We start from the raw sequence: 22,536 nt of genomic DNA on the forward strand, positions 1-22,536 counted from the left end.
AATCATATCTCGTGGGATCATCTGCAGCATCAAACTTTTTTGCATTCTCTCGGCACCGCTGTAATTCAATCGGAAAATGTTTGTTCTCTGCTGGGATTTAAATGTTTGCCTATTCTTGTTAGATGTGCATTCAATAGCTATTTCTACGTACAGGTAGACCGTACACCATGTCATACTTCAGAAATTTCTTACATTATAACAGTGATTACAATTCTAAGGTAATTCATTGGCTGCAAGGCGCTTTGGGATGGCCTCAGGTCATAAAAGATGCTTTATAAATCTAAGTTATTTGTTTGCCCTTATAACCTAGCGACAGGTTCCTTCAAATAGAGCAATGAGTCTGTTGCTGACTTTCCTGTTGCTAGCTGCTGATCCTACGCCGACGGCACATGGAATGGTCTGTAAGCGTCGAGCAAAAGATAATTTACCTAATTTATCTAAGAATGGTGACATCATCCTGGGTGGAATATTTACAGTACATTTAGATGCGAATCAGGACGTTCCTTCATTTGCCGTTACACCGACAGACACGGATTGCAAAAGGTAAGTCTAGCTGTTGCCGTGGGTAATTGTCCCTTCAATTACTGTAAAAACGACAAAAAACCTTATTTCGCTCAATCACAATTCCTAAATATAATATCCAGGAATCGGAGACTCATTTCCACAGAATGGCCATCCTTCAGTTATTACATTTAACATTGTACATCGAGGCAAACCCTAGAATTAATCTCCAAGATATTATTCAATTGTTGTTGAGCGTTTTTATGTCACTCCTGGATAAAAATCGTGGCGTGTTCAACACGAATTTCTAATTGTAAATGTAGTGCTTCGAGGGTACGTTAAATGTACATAACATTGGCAGTGAAACAGATGCTCTTTGTGTGGCAGCCGTGTAATTAGTGGAATTATTTAAGCAATTTCATGTGTCTAACTAAATATAATCAGAACAACGATCTGCAAAGGTATATTAAAGCATTTCAGACACTGTGGTACTGTTACTACGGACCCACGTCTGTACTAAACACTGTGTAACAGTTTGAATCGTTGTGTCCTTATTATCATTGAGTAGAGGTACCTGTGTTCTTTTCGCTTTCGGCGAATATGTGTTGTAGAGGCCGTTAAGCCATTATAACTAAAAATAAATGTGGTGTCTGCAAAAATACGACAAAGTCTTTAACTTTGGGTTGATAATTGTGTCACTTACTTCTCTTCCCGTCTTACCTGTCAGAGAATGTAAATTTTGCTCGATAAGAGGATAGAAATATCTTTATTCTCATATAAGATACAGTTGCAGCTATAGGTTATATAAAACCAGATGAATTACTCAGCGAACGGCACTCGCCGTTGATAAAGCTTACAGCTGACCACAATTATTCTGTGGGCTTTTGCACGTCAATTTGCGGAATTGAAGAACCATTTCAGGTGTCGCCCTCTACTGGGAATCTGAGACCTGTGCTAGTAGGAAAGGCAACTAAGTATCTCTTCAACAACATAATAAAAGCAAAATACTGCGGATGCTGGAAATCTGAAACAAAAACAAGAAATGCTGGATTCACTCAGCAGGTCTGGCAGCATCTGTGGAAAGAGAAGCAGAGTTAACGTTTCGGGTCAGTGACCCTTCTTCGGAACTGACAAATATTAGAAAAGTCACAGATTATAAACAAGTGAGGTGGGGGTTGGGCAAGAGATAACAAAGGAGAAGGTGCAGATTGGACCAGGCCACATAGCTGACCAAAAGGTCACGGAGCAAAGGCAAACAATATGTTAATGGTGTGTTGAAAGACAAAGCATTAGTACAGATTAGGTGTGAATATACTGAATATTGAACAGCAGCAAGTGCGAACCTGAAGAAAAACAACCTGAAAAAAACAGTGGGTAAGCAAACTGGACAAACTAAGATGAAATGAAATAAATGCAAAAAAAGATTGTAAAAAATGTAAAAAGGAATGTAAAAAAAAAAAAGGAAGAAAAAATAACTAAAAATGACTAAAAATGAAAGTAAAGTGGGGGGCTGTCATGCTCTGAAATTATTGAACTCAATGTTCAGTCCGGCAGGCTGTAGTGTGCCTAATCAGTAGATGAGATGCTGTTCCTCGAGCTTGCGTTGATGTTCACTGGAACACTGCAGCAATCCCAGGACAGAGATGTGAGCATGAGAGCAGGGGGGAGTGTTGAAATGGCAAGCAACCGGAAGCTCAGGGTCCTGCTTGCGGACTGAGCGATCTTCAGCTGATTAGATTCAAGAATCCTATTGAGATACGCAAATTCTAAGTCAGGAAGTGTGAGTTACAATACTTTACTTCTTAAAATTATGGAAAGAATTAAAGAGAGGGGAAAGGATTGTATTTAGAGAGAGAGATAAAAGGAACAGAACGAAAAAGTACATTTTTGTAAAAAGAACTTCAGCAATAATTTAAAGGAATGAGACTCCAGTTTTCTATAAGTAATTTTCAGTTCCAGAGATATTGTATGGAAGTAACTGAGACTTATCACGCCCTAACAATTGAATTAAACTCGCATGAACAACCCTAACCTTTTCTAACGTACTTTGTGGATATAACTAGATGGTAAGTACAACATCACTTTACCTGCAAAGAATCTGGAGCGGCGGCGGAGGACCTGCGAGGAACCTACCGGGGAGACAATAAACCCAGACCCGGGCTCTGGGCCTGCCACACACCTGGAGTGAGTCGGTAACGGCGGCGGGCCTACGAGCAGCCTACCTCTACGCGCCTAAGTTTGAAAAAACAGGCAAACCATGACATCACAGGAAAGTGGTAAGTTGATTGGCTGGTGAGTATTTGCTGCTTCGGAACTAGTCCAAACAACTGGGAGTTTAAAAACGTTAAAATTGTTGAGTATTAATCATAAGTAGTAATTGGGTAGCTGGTGAGTCTTGCTTTTATTTTTAAATAAGGTTTATTACTATTGGTGAGGATACTACTACCATTGATATTTTAATATTGGTAGGTTATATTGATAGAGTATGGTAGATTAGTATTGTAAAGTTTAGTATTATCAGTAGTAAGGTTATCCTTACTATTGGTAAAGTTTATTAATATTGATAGAGTTATTACTATTATTAGTAGTCAAGGTTATTGGTACCAGGGTTTAGCTGTAATATCAAGGTTACTATCTAATAGATAGAGGAACGGCAGGGCTGCTCCAGCCTCTCTAGTGCATATCCTGTGCTATGTGGGAACTCCAGGATGCTTGTCAGATTGTGGATAACCATATGTGCAGGAAGTGTCATCGGTTACAGCAGTCTGAGCTCCGGGTTGCAGAACCTGAGCAGAAGCTGACGACACTGCGGTTCATTCATGAGAATAAGAGCTTCATGGATAGCATGTTTATAGATGTGATCACCCTGCAGCTTAAGCATATGCAGTAAGAGAGGGACTGGGTGACTGCCAGAAAGTCAAGAAGAAACAGGCAGGTAATGCAGGAGACCCCTGAGTGCATCTCACTCTCCAACCAGTATTCAGTTCTAGAATAATGAGGAACGTGATGATTCATCTGGGGAGTGCAGACAGAGTCAAGGCCATGACAACACGGGTGGCTCAGCTGCACAGGGGGCACAATGAAGACTGGGAGAGCGATTTTGATAGGAGATTTGATAGTCAGGGCAACAGACCGACAGTAGTGTGGTCGCAGACATGAATCCAGGATGGTATGTTGCCTCCCTGCTGCCAGGGTCTAGGATGTCACGAGCACTCTAGGGTGGGTGGGGGGGGGGGGACGGTGGATGGGTGGGGGGGGGGGGAGTTGGTGAACATACAGTCATGGTGCACAAACGTACCAACGATATAGGTAGGAACTGGGATGTAGACCTGCAAAAAGAATTTAGTGAGCGAGTTAAGAAATTAGCAAGCAGGACCACAAAAATAGTAATTTCCAGATTACTCCCTGTACCACATGCAAGTGAGTATAGAAGTAGGAGGATAGTACAGATGAATGCGTGGCTGGAATCTTGGTGCAGGAGGGAGAGCTTTAGATTCCTGGGACCAGTTCTGGAGAAGGTGGGACCTATACAGGCCCGATGGGTTGCACCTGAACAGAGCTAGGACAAATTTCCTTGCGTCAGGATTTGCTGGTGCTATTGAAGAGGGTACAAATTAATTTAGCAGGGGTGTGAGAACCAGGAGGAAGTATCAGAGAGGAATCCCAAAGTGCTCAGAATAGTGGGAGAGATAGAAAGCCCTAGAGTAGAGAATAGTAAGTTATTTGGTGGGCTCAGATTAAGGGAGAAGGTATAACGGCTACGTCAGGGTTAATGTGAATGCAGGAGTGTTGTTAAAGAGATTGGTGAGTTGCAGGCGCAGATTAACATGTGGAAATATGGTGTTGTGCCTATAACAGAGATCTGGCTCACAGAAGGGCAAGACTGGTCTTTGAATATTCCTGGATACAAGGTGTTCAGGAAAGATAGAAAAGGAAAAACTGAAGAATGGCAATATTGATTAAGGCATGCATTGCAGTGCTGGAGAAAAAGGATGGCCGAGAGGGGTCGAGGATAGAATGAATTTGTCTGGAGCTAAAGAACAAGAAAAGTGCAGTTACATTGCTCAGTGTGTTCTACGGGCCACCAACAAGTAGGAAGGACGTGGAGGAACAAATTTGCAAGGAAATAGCGGAAAGATGCAAAATTTTTAGGGTAGTTATAATGCGGGACTTTAGTTAACCATATATAGACTGGGATAATAGTAGTGTAAACTGCAAGAGTTCCTAGAATGTGTTCAAGAAAATATGCTACAGCAGTATCTTTCTAGTCCAATGAGAAAAGAGGCACTGCAAGACCTGATCCTTTGCAAAGAGGTGGGCCAAGTGGATCCAGTATCAGTAGGAGATCATTTTGGGGACAGTGATCACTATATCTTAAGTTTTAGGCTGATTGTGGAAAAAGACAATGAATAATCCAGAGTAAGAATAATTAACTGGAGAAAAGCCAACTTCAGTTTGGTAAGAATGGAGCTGGGGTCAATAAATTGGAGTCAAAGGTTGGCAGGAAAATGGTAGCTAAATAATGGGTTACCTTCAAAGAAGAGATAGTTCGGGCACTGTCAAGGTATATTCCCTCGAAAGGGAAAGGCAGGCTAAATAAATCAAGAGTTCCCAAGATGACAAAAGAAGTAGAGATTAAGATGAAGATGAAAAGGTGTGCTTTTGACAGAAGACAGGTAGACAATACTATTGAGACCCAGGCTGAATATAGAAGGTCCAGAGGGAAGGTGAAAAGGCAAATAAGAGAAGCAAAGAGAAAGCATGAAAAGAGAATGACAGCTAACATTAAAGGAAATCCCAAAGTTTTATAAAGGCGTATAAATAGTAAAAGAGTGTTAACAGGAAGGATTCGGCCGATTAGGGACCATAAAGGGGATTTACAGAAGGAGGCAGAGGGCATAGCTGCAGTACAAAATGAATACTTTGCATCTGTCTTTACCAAGGAAGAAGACGCAACCCAGGCAATGGTGAATGAGGAGGTAAGTCAGACACTGGACTCGAGGGTGGTGCCAGAGGACTGGAAAATTGCAAACGTTACACCCTTGTTCAAAAAAGGGTGTAAAGATAAGCACAGCAGCTACAGGCCAGTCAGTGTAACTTCAGTGGTGGGAAACATTCTAGAAAGACTAATTGGGACAAAATTAATAGTCACATGAACAAATGTGGGTTAATTAAAGAAAGCTAGGATGGATATGTTAAAGCAAAATCATGCTTAACTAAATTCATGGAGTTTTTTTGAGGAGCTAACAGAGAGGGTTGATGAGGGCAATGTTGTTGATGTGGTGTACATAGACTTTCAAAAGGCGTTCAATGCAATGTCACACAACAGACCTGTGAGCAAAGTGATAGCTCATGTGATAAATAGGATGGGAACATCATGGATACGGAATTGACTGAGTGACAGGAAACAAAGTGTAGTGGTTAATGGTTGATTTTCGAGCTGGAGGAAGGTTTGTAGTGAGGTTCCCCAGGGATCAATGTTGGGACCCTTGCTTTTTCTGATATAGATTAATGACCTAGACCGTGGCGTAAAGGGCCAGTTTCAAATTTTGCAGATATTATGAAACTTGGAAGCATTGCGAACTGTGAGGATGATAGTGCAGAAGATCAAAAGGACATAGACAAGTTGGTGGAATGGGCAGATAGGTGACTGATGAAGTTCAATGCAGAGAAATGTGAAGTGATTCATTTTGGTAGGAAGACCATGGAGAGACAATATAAAGTAAAGGGTACAATTCTAACGTGGGTGCAGTAGCAGAGGGACTTGGGATTACATGTGCATAAGTCATTGAAAGTGGCAGAACAGGTTGAGACAGCATACAGTATACTGATATTTATTAATAGGGGCCTAGAGCACAGCAAGAAGGAAGTTATGTTGAACTTATATAAGACACTTGTTCGGCATCAGCTGAAGTATTGTGTCCTGTTCTGGGCAGTGCATTTTAGGAAAGAATTACGGGCATTGGAGAGAGTACAGAAAAGGTTCACGAGAATGTTTCCAGGGATGAGGGACGTCAGTTATGAAGATAGATTGGAGAAGTTAGGACTGTTTTCCTTGGAGACGAGGATGCTGAGAGGTGATTTGATGGAGGTATTCAAAATCCTGAGTGGTCTGAACAGAGTAAATAAGGAGAAGTTGTTCCCACTCGTGAAAGGATCGAGAACGAGAGGGCAGAGATTTAAAGTAATTGGTAAGAAAAGCAAAAGCGACATGAGGAAACCAGAAAAACACTCAGCGAGCAGGTCTGGAATGCGCTACCTAAAATTGTGGTGCAGGCAGGCTCAATTGAAGCATTCAAAAGGGAATTAGACTGTTATATGGAAAGGAACAATGTGCAGCGTTGTGGGAAAAAGGCGGGGAATGGCACTAGTTGAATTGCTCTTTCGGAGAGCCAGTGCAGACACGATGGGCCGAATGGCCTCCTTCTGCGCTGTAACGATTCTGTGATCATACCCTTTAACGTATCTGAAAGCCAAGCCTTTTGGCACGATTCTTTTATAGCGAAGTTTTTGGGAGGGCAGGGTAACCAAGAGAGCAGCTTCCCGATTTCCATGTTGAACAACATACGTTCAAGCACTGGAACTTGCTTTCCGATTTATACCGGAATAATCCATTCCATAATAATGAGACTGAAAGCCTCGCGCGATTATGCTTAGTGCAAAATCTGGATATTGTCGTATTGACGTAAGTGTGAAGAAGTAGCGGTTTATAGTGTGGCAAAGTATCTGAAACATGAGCTGTGCACTGATCAGATCTTATTTGTTGTAGCAACATATATTTAAATTAAATATATTCACTGTCTAATATGCCTACTTAATCTGGGTAACTAAATAGCAAACTTGGTGAATGTTAATTGGAGAGTCAAGATAACTAAAATTATTATTTTAATATAATGTGACTGATGCCATTTCCAATATATAGATATTTCATATATGTATGTATAATAAGTTATTGATGTTTAGTACAGGCCTTTGTGAATCGCCATGCTATTAGAATATCACTCCTTTGAATGGGGCTTCCTATTGTACCTCGGATTAGTAAGAGAAAACTCCATCATGTGATCGTTATTCACGGAATATTTTTCTCTCCGTTCCTGTTCATCTGCGGCAATTGTGTTTTCACTATATTATGCAGTACCTGATTGAATTATGAATTGAATATCCGTACCGTTCTTTTTACATTCTGCAGTTTTCACTTGTCAAACTTTCGCTTGATGCAGACCATGATTTTTGCTATTGAAGAAATAAACGAAAGTAAAACCCTACTTCCGAATATCACACTGGGATATAAGATCTACGACGACTGCTCGTCCTCCGCGATTGCGTCAAAAGCAGCACTGGCTTTAGTCAATGAACATCAAGAACTAATTGAATACCCAGAATGTAAAGGTTCCTCCAATGTCGCAGCCATTATTGGTTGTGATATATCCACGTCCTCCATTGCAGCTGCAAGGGCAATTGGTTCTTTTGGAATTCCGATGGTAAACGTGTAAAATATTTGACTGTATTTTCATTAAGACGGTGTTTAAATATCTTCAGTTTACTCGTGCACCGCCACGAATGGAGCTCAATCACACACACAGTAAAACAAACTCTCATGTTGTATGCCGTGTCAAGGATGAGTCTTTGATGTTGGGATACAATGGCGCTGGACGTAATGATAAGCTCCAATAAATAAGCATTAGAATATACGTACGATTGCACTAGAAATTTCGCATGTTTGAAATCTACCGGAACGTAGTTATGATGCAACCAGAGTACTGAACAGTGGAAAATTTTAGCCTATCATTTGCCAAGTTGTGCGCAAAGAATTGAATGTTTTCCTATTAATCCCAATCATGTTTTGCGCATTTAATATTATAATTACGTACAAATATCAAATGATTCGCACTGAAAAGCTGCAAAAATCATATTAATTAGCTTTAGCTAATTCAAAGAACCTAAACGCATGTTTTCATATATTTACACTTATATGCAGGTTAGCTACTTCTCTACTTGCTCCTGCCTCAGCGATAAACAAGAATACCCTACGTTTTTTAGAACTATACCAAGTGACGACTATCAGTCCAAACTTCTCGCTGAACTCGTGAAAACTTTCGGCTGGAATTGGATTGGGACAATTAGAAGTAACACTGATTACGGGAATTTTGGAATGCGAGCATTTGTCGAAGAGGCCCAAAAATTTGGGGTTTGTATTGCGTACTCTGAATTGCTTTACAGGACCGATCCTGCAGCGAAAATCAGCAAAGTAGTGCAGGTGATCAAACAGGCGACTACAAAGGTCTTGGTGGGCTTCCTTCACCCCGGAGAGATGCGAATTTTACTTAAGGAATTTTTGCGTCAAAATGTAACGGGGATACAGTGGATTGGGAGCGAAGGGTGGGTTACAGAGGATTTACTCCCGCCTGAAGAAAGAGCAAGATTTCTTGTTGGGACAATTGGTCTGGCAACCCGTAGGACAGAGATAGCCGGACTGAGAGAGTATCTTCTTCACGTTCATCCTTCCAAGTTTCCTGATAGCATTTTCGTGAGGGAATTTTGGGAAGCTATGTTCACGTGCTCTTTAATGACCGACAATGTGACAAAGCAAATCAATACTGCATTTCAAATGCGGCTATGCACAGGGAAGGAACAATTGGATCGGATAGAAAACGCATACCTTCCAGCAATAATGGACGGAAGTTCCTACCACGTATACAAAGCGGTCTATGCTGTCGCTCATGCACTTGATGATCTGCTTTCCTGTGAGGAAGGGAATGGCCCCTTTATGAATAACACTTGTGCTCATATTTCAAATTTTGAGCCCTGGCAGGTAGGAACACCTGTGAATTTTATTTTATTTCAACTTTTCCCAGATAGACCCCATCGACAAGGAGGACAAATATTCTTGGGGTGCTATTTGTTCCAATTGCAGTTGTGATGCTTTTTCACGACTAACTACTTCTATTTCAGCAGCGAATTCTATTGTTAATAATCGAGCCGTGCCTTCAGAGAATGAGATAGAAAGAATAACATGGCAATATTGAAGGTATAAAAACAAGCAGAAAATGCATGAATAATGCCAAATAATTCCTGGAACATAAGGAGTGATGTAAAAAGAAAGAAAGACGCGCATTGGTAAACCCTTTCATAATCTCAGGCCACCCCAGCATGCTTTGCAGACAAGGAAGTACTTTTGAAGTGTAGCAAAGTAGTTAATTGGTGCACAGCAAGGTTTCACAAACAGCAACATGATAAATAACCAGATCATCTGTATTGCTGTAAATAACCAGATCATCTGTGTTGATGGACATATATTTGGCCAGGACATGGGAAGTGCTCTTCTGCTCTACTTCTAAGAGTGCTATGGGCCTTCAACATCTCAGTTTAACGTCTCATTTGAAAGACCGCGGAAAGTCCATTGGTACTGCACTGAAGTGTCATTCTAGATTATGCGCTCCGGTCTCTGGAATGGGACTTAACCCAAAAACGTTCTGGCTCATCGCGCTTCCACTAAGCCACAGCTGGAACTGTTATTTTATTTAATCTATGAGCCATGTTCAGAAATTTATTATCTGCCCCCAAAATGAATGCATACATTTCCAACACGTTGTTTTTAATTTAATATGTATATTAATAATTTTGAATGCGTCCACGTGCATCTTATCCATGTTACAACGAAAAACTTACATGCCTTGCATAATTCTTCTCTAGCTGCTCCATTACCTACACTCAGTAAATTTCACGGCTCGAACTGGAGATATCGTGTATTTTGATGGAAATGGTGATCCAGTCCCAACATATGAATTAGTAAATTTGCAAATGAATTTGAAGGGTACGGTTGAAATTGTAAACATTGGATATTATGATGGTTCAGCACCTTTTGGACAAGAACTTGTCCTGAACATAAGGAATATCGTATGGAGCAGAGCTGGAAATCCGGTATGTTCCGTCAGCTTTTCACTGACAAACCATGGTAAAATAGTAAGTTTTAGACTCGCAACATTGAAAACAATTGCATGTGTGTGTGTTTATTAAGTCTTTGGATGTGGACGTCACTGGCAAGACTGGAATGTATGGTCCATCCTTTGTTGGCCTGATTTAATAAAACTGAGTGACGTTCGAGGCCATTTAAGAAAGCAGGCTTCTCTCCATTCTCTATTTCTCTATTTTCCTCCCACCAGAACATTTTGGCAATCTTGAAAATATTGTTGTTTCACCGCGTTTTTTGCTGTGCGGTTCAACTTCCAATTAACCGTGAGAGTGGATTTTTCATTCTCTATTACTAATCTTTTCGTAACAACGCAGTGTCTCCGAAATCATCCATGTGTTCCTCAATTGCTCTTCATTTTGGTTCCTAGGCGTGTTGGGACATTCCATTATTTCCATTTCAGGAAATTTTGAACAGGAGGGGACTCTTTTCTCTAGAAAACCTGATAGACTTTTTTAATATTATGCATGAGATTGATAGGGCAGAAGTAGGGATGTTTCCCCATGTGGGGAGACCAAAACTTGGGGCCATAATTATGAGATAGTTGAACATTTATCCAGAGAGCGCTTAGATGTGCTACACGTTACCGTATAGAGTAGTTGCAGTGAACAGCATTGAGGCATCAAAGGGAAAGCTAAATAAAGGTGTGAGGGATAAAGGAATAGAAGATTTTGGCGATCAGGTTCAATGAGAGAGGTGGGAGTTACGTAGAAACATAGAAAATAGGGGCAGGAGTAGGCCATTAGGCCCTTCGAGCCTGCTCCACCGTTCATTATGATCATGGCTGATCATCCAACCTGTTCCCGTTTTCGCCCCATATCCTTTGATCCCTTTAAACCCAAGAGTTATATCTAACTCTTTCTTGAAAACATACAATATTTTGGCCTCAACTGCTTTCTGTGGTAGCGAAGTCCACAGGTTCACCACTCTCTGGGTGAAGAAATTGCTCATCATCTCACTCCTGGGAAGCAGACCATCGGGCCCTGGGGATTTATCAGCCTTCAGTCCCATCAATTTCCCCAACACCATTTCTCTCCTCATACTGATTTCCTTCAGTTCTTCTCTCTCAGTAAGGCTTGAGTTCCCCAACATTTCTGGTATGATATTTGTGTCCTCCTTTATGAAGACAGAACCAAAGCATGCATTTAGTTGGTCAGCCATTTCTTTTTTCCCCGTAACAAATTCCCCTGTTTCTTATTTTAAGGGACCTACATTGGTCTTCACGAATCTTTTTTTCTTCACATACCTATTGAAACTTTTAGTCAGTTTTTATGTTCCCTGCAAGCTTGCTCTCGTACTCTTATTTTCACCTTCTTAATCAATCCCTTGGTCCTCCTTCGCTGCATTCTAAATTGCTCCCAATCCTCAGGTCTGTTGTTTTTTCTGGCGAATTTATATGCCTCTTCCTTGGATCTAATGCCATCTCTAATTTCCCTCGTAAGCCATGGTTTGGCTACCTTTCCCGTTTTACTTTTGTGCCAGACAGGAATAAACAATTGTTGCAGTTCATCCTTGCACTCTTTGGATGTTTGACAATGTCTTTCCACCATCATCCCTTTAAGTAACGTTTCTCAATCCATCATAGCCAACTCACGCCTCATGCCTTCGTAGTTTCCTTTACTAAGATTCAGGACCCTAGTCTCAGAATCAACTACGTCACCATCCATTTTGATGAAGACTTCTTTCATATTATGGTCGCTCGTCCCCAAGGGGTCTCACACAACTAGATTGTCACCTTCCATGACGGTGCTTCTGATATGACCTCCTTTTTCCTCAACCGAGGATTTCCCCCCACTGTGGTTGACAGGGCCCTCAACCGTGTCCGACCCATTCCCCGCACCTCTACCCTCACCCCTTCCCCTCCCTCCCAGAACCGTGACAGGGTTCCCCTTGTCCTCACTTTTCATCCCACCAGCCTCCATATCCAAAGGATCATCCTCCGCCATTTTCGCCACCTCCAGCGTGATGCCACTACCAGTTGCATCTTCCCCTCCCTTCCCCTGTCAGCATTCCGAAGGGATCATTCCCTCCACTGTTCCCTGAAGGTGGCAACGCAGGTAAATAGAGTGGTCAAGAAGGCATACGGCATGCTTTCCTTCATCGGACGGGGCATTGAGTACAAGAGTTGGCAGGTCATGTTACAGTTGTATAGGACTTTGGTTCGGCCACATTTGGAATACTGCGTGCAGTTCTGGTCGCCACATTATCAAAAGGATGTGGATGCTTTGGAGAGGGTGCAGAGGAGGTTCACCAGGATGTTGCCTGGTATGGAGGGCGCTAGCTATGAAGAGAGGTTGAGTAGATTAGGATTATTTTCATTAGAAAGACGGAGGTTGAGGGGGGACCTGATTGAGGTGTACAAAATCATGAGAGGTATAGACAGGGTGGATAGCAAGAAGCTTTTTCCCAGAGTGGGGATTTCAATTACTAGAGGACACGAGTTCAAAGTGAAAGGGGAAAAGTTTAGGGGGGATATGCGTGGAAAGTTCTTTACGCAGAGGGTGGTGGGCACCTGGAACGCATTGCCAGCGGAGGTGGTAGATGCGGGCACGATGGAGTCTTTTAAGATGTATCTAGACAGATACATGAATGGGCAGGAAGAAAAGAGATACAGAAGCTTAGAAAATAGGCGACATGTTTAGAGAGAGGCTCTGGATCGGCGCAGGCTTGGAGGGCCGAAGGGCCTGTTCCTGTGCTGTAATTATCTTTGTTCTTTGTTTTTGTTCTTTGACTCCAACTCCACCACCTTTTGCTTGTTTTCTGTCCTTCCTAAATACTGAATAACCCTGGATGTTCATTTCCCATCCCTGGTCACCTTGCAGCCATGTCTCCGTAATCCCAACTACATCATACCCATTTATATCTATTTGCACGATTAATTCATCCACTGCATTGCAAATGCTCCACGCGTTATGGCACAACTCTTGTCTTTTTAACATTACTTGTCCTCTGCCCACTATTTTGCTCTGTGGCCCTATTTGATTCTAGCCCTTGATTTCTCTGCCTATCACTTTTCTTATTCCCCTTACTGTCTTTTGTTCTTGTCTTTGATCCCCCTTCGTCTGACTCCTTGCAAAGGTTCCCATCCCCCTGCCATTTTTGTTTAAACCCTCCCCAACCAGCCTAGCAAATATTCACCCTAGCACCTCAGTCCCGGTCCTGCCCAGGTGTGATCTGTCCAGTTTGTACTGCTCCCACCTCCCCTAGAACCGGTCCCAATGTCCCAGGAATCTAAAACCCTCCCCCTCACACCTTATCTTCAGCCACGTATTCATCCGATATATCCTGCTACTTCTACTCTGTCCAGCACGTGGCACTGGTAGTCGAAGGAACAAAGAACAGTACAGCACATGAACAGGCCATTCTGCCCTCCAAGCCTGCGCAGATCTTGATGCCTGTCTAAACTAAAACCTTCTGCACTTCTGGTGACCATATCCCTCTGTTCCCATCCTATTCATGTATTTGTCAAGATGCCTCTTAAACGTCGCTATCATACCTGCTTCCACCACCTCCCCGGCAGCAAGTTCCAGGCACTCACCACCCTCTGTGTAAAGAACTTGCCTCTCACATCCCGTCTAAACTTTGCCCCTCGCGACTTAAACCTATGTCCCCTAGTAACCGACTCTTCCACCCTGGGAAAAAGCTTCTGACTATCCACTCTGTCCATGCCACTCATAACTTTGTAAACTTCTATCTTGTCGCCCCTCCACCTCCGTTGCTCCAGTGAAAACAATGCGAGTTTATCCAGCCTCTCCTCATAGCTAATGCCCTCCAGACCAGGCAACATCCTAGTAAACCTCCTCTGTACCCTCTCCAAAGCCTCCACGTCCTTCTGGTAGTGTAACAACCAGAATTGCATGCAATATTCTAAGTGTGGCCTAACTAAGGTTCTGTACAGCTGCAGCATGACTTGCCAATTTTTATACTCTATGCCCCGACAGATGAAGGCAAGCATGCCATATGCCTTCTTGACTACCTTATCCACCTGCATTGCCACTTTCAGTGATCTGTGGACCTGTACGCCCAGATCTCTCTGCCTGTCAATATTCCTAAGGGTTCTGCCATTTACTGTATACTTCCCACCTGTATTATATCTTCCAAAATGCATTACCTCACATTTGTCCGGATTAAACTCCATCTGCCATTTCTCCACCCAAGCCTCCAACCGATCTATATCCTGTTGTATCCTCTGACTGTCCTCATCACTATCCACAACTCCACCAACCTTTGTGTCATCCGCAAACTTACTAATCAGACCAGCTACATTTTCCTCCAAATCATTTATATATAATACAATCCTGAGATCACTACCTTTGAGGTCCTACTTTTCAACTTACTTCCTAACTCCTGATGTTCTGCTTTTAGGACCTCACCCTTTTTTTGTACCTAAGTCATTTGTGCCAATATTTTTACACGATATCACGATATTGCACTTGCCTCTTCCTTAATATGAATATTTAGATTATCAATTACGCAGCATGTAAGAACAGTGGTACTCAAAATTTGCTGTATGTGCCATCCCTTCACAGCAACATCGAAGTCAAAACAGGCAAAGGAAGGTGGCCTATTTTTTGCCCAGCGTTATCTCATTAGAAAACAATAAAATTTCATCATTACGGTGAAGTAAATATTTGAATGTACTTAAATGCAATTTATTTTTACAATGTCGGCCTGAAAACACAAGTGTTAGCTGGCTTTTGCAGTACTGTGACACAAATCATGATGAAACAAAATCATGGATATAAAAATCAAATGCCTGCTTAAATACTCCTAAACTATGATCTATAAAGAATTCTTCAGTTTCCTTGAATTATAACTGTCCACATATATTGTCTCGGCATCACGCTTTAGGAAGGATGTCACGGGCTTTGCTGGGATGCAGAAGAGATTTACTAGAATGGTACCATGTTGAGGGACTTCAGTTATGTTGAGAGGTTTTAGAAGCTGTGGTTGTTCTTCTTAGAACTAAGAAATTTAAGAGCAGATTTGATAGAGCTGTTCAAAATCATGAGTGGTTTTGTGGACGAATGGTTTCCAGTGGCAAAAGGGTCAGTGACAAACTGACACAGATTTAAGATGATTTGTCAAAGACCCAGAGGTGACATGAGGGAAGAACCGCACACAGCGAGTTGTAATCTGGTGTGCATTGCCTGAAAGGATGGTGGAAGCAGATTCAACAGTAACTTTGAAAAGGGAATTGAATAAATACTTGAAGGGAAAAAATGCAATCCTAAGGGGAGAAAGCAGGGTTGAATGAATACTCTGCCAAAAAATCCAGCATATCCACGATGCACCGAATGCTGCCTGCTGTGCAGAATCGTTCTATGATTCTATGAGACCAAAAACATAGAAAATAGGAGCAGGAGTTAGCCATTCGGCCCTTAGATCCTGCTCCACCATTCATTATGATCTTGCCTGATCATCCAACTCAGTAACCTGTTCCCGCTTTCGCCCCATATACTTTGATCCCTTTAAACCCAAGAGCTATATCTAACTCTTTCTTGAAAACATACAATGTTTTGGCCTCAACTGCTTTTTGTGGCAGCGAAATCCACAGGTTCACCACTCTCTGGGTGAAGAGATTTCTCCTCATCTCAGTCCTGAATGGTTTACCCCGTATCCTTAGACTTTGACCCCTGGTTCTGGACTCGCCCACCATCGGGAACATCCTTTCCGCATCTACTCTGTCTAATCCTGTTGGAAGTTTATAGGTTTCTATGAGATCCCCTCTCACTCTTCTGAACTCCAGCGAAAATAATCCTATCTGACTCAATCTCCCTCATATGCCAGTCCCGCAATCCCAAGAATCAGTCTGGGAAACCTTCGGTGCACTCCCTCTGTAGCAAGAACATCCTTCCTCAGATAACGAGACCAAAACTGCACACAATATTGCAGGTGTGGCCTCACCAAGGCCCTGTATAATTGCAGCAAGACATCCCTGCTCCTGTACTCGAATCCTCTCGCTATGAAGACCAACATACCATTTGCCTCTTTTACTGCCTGTTGGACCGGCATGCATACCTTCAGTGACTGGTGTACGAGAACACGCAGGTCTCGCTGCATATTCCCCTTTCTCAGTTTATAGACATTCAGATAATAATCTGCCTTCCTGTTTTTGCTGCCAAAGTGGATAACCTGACATTTATCCATATTATACTGCATCTGCCATGGATTAGCCCACTCACTCAACTTGTCCAAATCACGCTGAAGCCTCTCTGCATCCTCTTGACAACTCACCCTCCCACCCAGTTTTGTGTCATCTGCAAATTTGGAGTTAATACGTTTAGTTCCCTCATCTAAATCATTAATGCATATTGTGAATAGCTGGGGTCCTGGCACAGATCCCTTCGGTACCCCACTACTCACTGCCTGCCATTCAGAAAAAGACCCATTTATTTAAGTATAAAACATAAGTATGTTTCCATTTGCTTTAGATCCCACGTGCAATCTGCACAGAGCCCTGTCTTCCTGGAGCAAGAAAGGTCAGCAGGAAAGGGCAGCCAATATGTTGTTTTGACTGTGCAGAATGCGCTGATGGTGAGATTAGCAACACCACAGGTATGTAGAAACATTTTTAGCGTATACTCGGTAATTCTGTGGCCACAGCATTTTCGTGTAGAAAACTAGATACTTTTATTCTCTCAGATTCCACCGATTGTGTGAAGTGTCCTTTGGAATACTGGTCCAATCAACAAAAAGATCGATGTGTTCGCAAGAAGATTGAATTCCTTTCCTTTGGAGAGATTTTGGGAATTGTGTTAGTAACACTTGCTTCAGTGGGAGTCGGTTTTACACTGTTTACAGCTGCTATATTTTTTCGGTATCGGGCAACTCCTATCGTTCGAGCTAACAATTCCGAGCTGAGCTTCTTGCTTCTTTTCGCACTAATGCTTTGCTTCCTGTGTTCCCTCACTTTCATTGGGGAACCAACCAGTTGGTCTTGCATGTTGCGCCGTACTGTCTTTGCTATTGTATTTGTTCTCTGTATTTCCTGTATTTTGGGGAAAACCATTCTTGTTGTGATAGCTTTTAAAGCAACTCTTCCCAACAACAACATGATGGACTGGTTTGGACCTAAGCAGCAACGGTTAGGCGTGTTCATCCTTACATTTCTTCAAGGTTTGATCTGTACTATCTGGTTAACTGTATCACCTCCCTATCCACTAAAAAACATGACCTATTATCGAGAAATCATTATTTTGGAATGTGATGTGGGCTCTTTAAAAGCCTTTTATTTTGTGTCGGGTTATATTGGTCTTCTATCCACTATATGTTTCCTTCTTGCTTTCCTTGCCCGGAAACTTCCAGATAATTTCAACGACGCGAAGTATATAACTTTCAGTATGCTAATCTTCTGTGCTGTTTGGATAACATTTATTCCAGCTTATGTAAGCTCCCCTGGAAAGTACACTGTGGCTGTAGAAGTGTTTGCTATCTGGGCATCAAGTTTTGGTTTGCTTGTCTGTATTTTTGCACCTAAGTGTTATATTATCTTACTGAAACCGCAGAATAACACAAAGAAAAATATGATGGGCAAAGGACCTTCACAGTAACTAATTGTTAGCTGTTTGTACTTGTAATATGTTCCAACTGTGAAACTGTTACATCAATATGCATAACCCTTGCTTTATAAATATGGTTTTCATTCACTGTCAACGTAAAATGTGCTTATGTTCTTAAGAAACGGAAGTAAATTAATTCAATTTTGTCATTAAATCTACAGTCAATTATACAGAGTGGAGTATGTTAACACAGGGGTAGACACCCAAATCGCACACAGATAGATGGCTATGCTATAGTGGCCTGTATGGGACTAAAATATTCCATGTGCGGGCTGTACTCCTCCCACAAGCTGATGTTCCTCTCACGCTAGTACGGATGCCAGCTTCGTTCCATACACAGTGATGTTCCTGTTGGTCATCTAGTTTAGAATTTTGGAATGTTTAAAGATAACATGGGTCCTGCTTCATTTTTGTAAGTCGAGGAAATTAGTAACAACTTAGTTCATTAATTTCTAGTAGCTTTGTGAATTTGTCATTGACAAACTAAGACAATCGAATACCCTTCTGCCTAAAACTTAAAATGCTGCGGATACTGAAAATCTAAAATAAAAACAGAAAATTCTGGAAATATTTAGCAGGTCAGGCAGCATCTGTTTCTCTTTTGATTGATATTGGCTAAATTGCTGAGCATTTGCAACATATTCTGTTTTTATTTCACCTTTCTCCAACGTCACATCGTCTCAGCTGTTAGCTGTATGGCATTTAAGCCTCAGTAGTTCCATTTTAAGTTTCACTAAGGACGCGGCAAATTAGAATAAGTGCCAAGTCTGTGGAATACGGAGTGAGTGCTACCAAATTAGAGGTACCATTCTGCAATGTATCAGTAAACCGAAGCCGTCTTAGACTGCTTAAGAAAACATAAAATATCCACTTAAGCTATTGGAAAAGGAGAACTGGGAGCTGGAATCTACACCCATCCAACCCAACAAAAGAAAGTTATTTTATTACCGTTCGTCTAATATTGTTGGCGTAGAGCTTGAATCGCAGGAAGAACATACGAACATACGAATTAGGAGCAGGAGTAGGCCATTCGGGCCCTCTAGCCTGCTCTGCCATTCAATAAGATCATGGCTGATCTGTTTGTGTCTCAAATTCCACACTCCCATCTACCCGATAACCTTTGAATCCCTTGCCTAACAAGAATCTATCTACCTCTGCCTTAAAATTATTCAATGACCCTGCCTCCACCACTTTTTGAGGCAGAGAGTTCCAAAGAACTTGCTGTAGAATTGCATGGAGCTGTAATTTAAAATGCTGCCAATAATGAAAGACGGGAAGTATCCAATCTGCCTCCCTTTATGCACCCAGCCCGATTATCTTTCAACGATAAGATAATGGAAGGGGAGAGGCGAGTGATGCCAATTCACTGTTGCCCATTTTTCCCTCTTGGGGCAGATCAATTTACCCAACTATGTCTCTTACTCGTTTACTTTTGGGTGTATTTCCCCTCCATCAGACTGTCCTCTTCTGCTTCTATATGTCTACCCCTTCTTCACGTTTGCCTTTCTGCCTCAAATGAGTCCGTCCCTCTTTTCTCACTTGAGTCTGCCACGTTCATTTATTAAGGCTCTTTATCATTCGTTCCGCTACTGTTTCTGTTTCCAGACCTCTTTGTCGCTGTCTCTCTTGCTCTCCACTTCATTGTCACTCTCTTGTGGGGTATTCTTACCTGTCTTCACACAGCTGTTTCATTGCCTGCAAAGGTCTCTCCTCTCACACCCACGTAGTGACTCCCTGTACTCTCTGTGTTCAATTTTTCATTTCTTTCTGTTCTTGCCTACTTGCCGTCCTTCCATGACAACATCCACACCACGGTGTCATACCTCTAAGTATTGACCCAGCTTTATTCTCGGCCATCTCCATCAAAATTACTCCTCTTCTGTTCTAATTGCCAGCCAGTCTATGATGAGGTTGTGAGCGACTTCCAACTTTTTCTCAAGCAAAACATTCATTTTGGCCTCCACTGGAATCTTTACTTGTTAATTGCCAATTCCTTCCACCCTCCAGCGGCTCATTCAGGCTATACACAATGGCATATAACCGTGGTTACCTATTGGACTCTGAGCAGAGATTCAATCACTCATAGCCTGTCCCCTACGAGGACGGCGACTTTCATCACGGCAACATCATCTTAAACCATTCTTACCTTACCCACCACCGCTGTAACTCACATGCATTTCCCCGTCATCTCCAGACTTAACTCCTGGAATTCTGTCTTCATTACCCTTCCACTTACCAGCTTACATGACCATTGCGTTTAGAACCAATACATGTTACAAAACAGAAGGAGGTTGTTTGGCCCATTGTGCTTTGCCTAGTTTTCTCAATGAGTTCTCTGTTTAATTCCATTCCTTGTCTACTGCTCCATGTTTGTTTCTTTGCTTATTTTATTCTCTAAATCGTTTATCTACTTCAACTTTCAAAATCATTACAGATTATTCTTATATCGCTGTTTTCCAAAACTTCCAATTAAAAAATAAATTAGCTTCGACTCTCACTTGGATTTGTCTGATGATAAATCCGTGCTCTCTAATTAACTTCAACCACAGTAAAAAAAAATTCATTTTCCCTGTTGTGTTTATAAACATCTATCAAATATTTTCTAAATCTTTTTTGTTCTAAATATTCAGATCATGTTTGCTCATGTTGGCCTTTATCTCAAGAAGGTTGGACTATAAAATGAAACGATGGTATGGCGAACAAAAGCTAGTCTAATGATGCCCATTTCTGATTTCAGTGGAGTAGGAGTGGCTTACTCCTATCCCTCATTTTCAGAGCATCTTATCTGTACTTCTGTTCACCCAGCATCTCTGCCATAGTTTACTGTTGTGATTCAGCTGTATGATGGCCGGATGGCCTGCTTCTCCATTATATGACTCGTTGATTAAGGTTGAGTATACCCAAGAGCATGTAGATACAATCTGGAACAGAATCAACAACCTCAAATCTAATAGGCATTCTGGGCCTAACTGCATTCACTGGAGGATGCACAAAACATAGGGATGTATCAAGTAATCAATGACATCAACAACAGCTTGTATTTATGTATTGCCTCTAACCTGGGAAAATTGCTCAAGGCACTTCACAGGAGTTTTATAAAACTAAGGTTGACACATAAGGAAATATCAGGGCAGATGAGCAAAAACACAGGCAAAGAGGTAGGTTTTATGGAATGTCTTACGGTAGGAAAGAGAGGTAGAGAAATGGAGAGTTTTAGGGTTGGAATTCCAGAACGTAGGGCCTAAACAGCTGAAGGAACAATATCAGTGATGGAGTGGTTAAACTTGTGGATTGCCAAGGGGTCAGAATTGGAGGGGTGCAGTTACTTTCGGTGTTTCAAGACTGGAGGAAGTTACAGGGATCGGGAGGGGCAAGACCATGGAGAGATTTGAAGTCAAGCATGAGAATTTTTAAATTATGTGTTGCTCAGCCAGGAGCCAATGTAAGTCAATGAGAACAGGGCCGATGGTCAGCGGGAAGCAATGTGATTTCGGGTATGGGCAGCAGAACTATGGATGAAAGTTTATGGAGGATGGAGATGGGAACGTCGGCTACCAATGCATTAGAATAGTCAGATTCGGAGGTAGAAAAAGGCATAGATGAGGGTTTCAGTAGCAGATGAGCCAAGACAGAGGTGATTTGGGCAATGTTATGGAGTGGATATGTAGTCAGAAACTCATCTCAGCATTAAGCATGACACCAAATTTGCAAATAGTGGAGAGGTCAAGAGAGCTACTGGTGTGGTTGAGCTGCATGTCATGAATGTACATCTGAAACCTGATGCTGTGCATTAGGATGATGTCATCGAAGAGCAGTATGTAGATGAGAAATTGGAGTAGAGCAAGGATAGATCTTTGGGGTACTTCAGTGGTAATGGTGCAGAAGCAGAAGGAGAGGCCATCGCAGGTTATTCCATAGCTACAACTGGATAGGTAAGAACAGAACCAGTCGAGTACAGTTCCATCCAGCTCGGCAATGGAGGAGAATGGTGCGGTCAACCATATTAAAGGTTGCAGACTTGTCGAGAAGGACGGGAAGAGATAGTTTACCACAGTCACAGTCGCATCGGATGTCATTTGAAATGTTGATAAGGGCTGTTTCAATATTGCAGCAAGCACAGAAATGTGACTGGGAAAGATTGGCACGGATGTGGGAGGCGACAGCACGTTTAAGGACTTTGAAGAGGAAAGGGATTGGAGATAGGGCCGTAGTTTGCAAGGACAGAGGGTTCAATGGTGTTTTTTTCTGCAGTGGCATGATAATTGCAGATTGAAAGAGAGGGGGAAGTATCTGAGGAGTGAAATGTTAACAATATTAGTTAACATGGGGGCCAGGAGGGATGCTGAGTGGTCAGCAGTTTGGTGGAAATAGGCTGATGGAGCAGGAGTTGGGTTTCATGAACAAATTAAGCAGGAGCGGGCCTAAGGGGAGATAGGAGGGAAAAATACGAGCACAGTGCTAGGACAGGGCAACACCTAAGGGGACGTTTGAACCAATGGGCTT

At 42.1% G+C, this 22,536-nt stretch overlaps 1 protein-coding gene across 1 annotated transcript; it reads left to right on the plus strand.

Annotated features, from left to right (window-relative positions):
* Window positions 1-394: 394 nt before the first annotated feature.
* LOC137374975 (extracellular calcium-sensing receptor-like) lies at window positions 395-18,024 on the plus strand. The gene is made up of 6 exons (XM_068041589.1): window positions 395-543; window positions 7,691-7,982; window positions 8,480-9,313; window positions 10,195-10,422; window positions 16,906-17,029; window positions 17,117-18,024. The coding sequence occupies exons 1-6, from the start codon at window positions 395-397 to the stop codon at window positions 18,022-18,024; spliced, it is 2,535 nt and encodes an 844-aa protein (XP_067897690.1).
* The last annotated feature ends 4,512 nt before the right edge of the window (window positions 18,025-22,536 follow it).

Source organism: Heterodontus francisci, chromosome 11 (assembly GCF_036365525.1).
Source record: "Heterodontus francisci isolate sHetFra1 chromosome 11, sHetFra1.hap1, whole genome shotgun sequence".
NCBI classification, from domain to species: Eukaryota; Metazoa; Chordata; class Chondrichthyes; order Heterodontiformes; family Heterodontidae; genus Heterodontus; species Heterodontus francisci.

Excerpts from the sequence above, each read along its gene's own strand:
- LOC137374975 (XM_068041589.1), top strand. The coding sequence starts at position 395 with ATGGTCTGTAAGCGTCGAGCAAAAGATAATTTACCTAATTTATCTAAG. Across the intron at positions 10,423-16,905 it reads GGAGCAGAGCTGGAAATCCG|ATCCCACGTGCAATCTGCAC; the intron begins GTATGTTCCGTC and ends CATTTGCTTTAG. Across the intron at positions 17,030-17,116 it reads TGAGATTAGCAACACCACAG|ATTCCACCGATTGTGTGAAG; the intron begins GTATGTAGAAAC and ends TTATTCTCTCAG.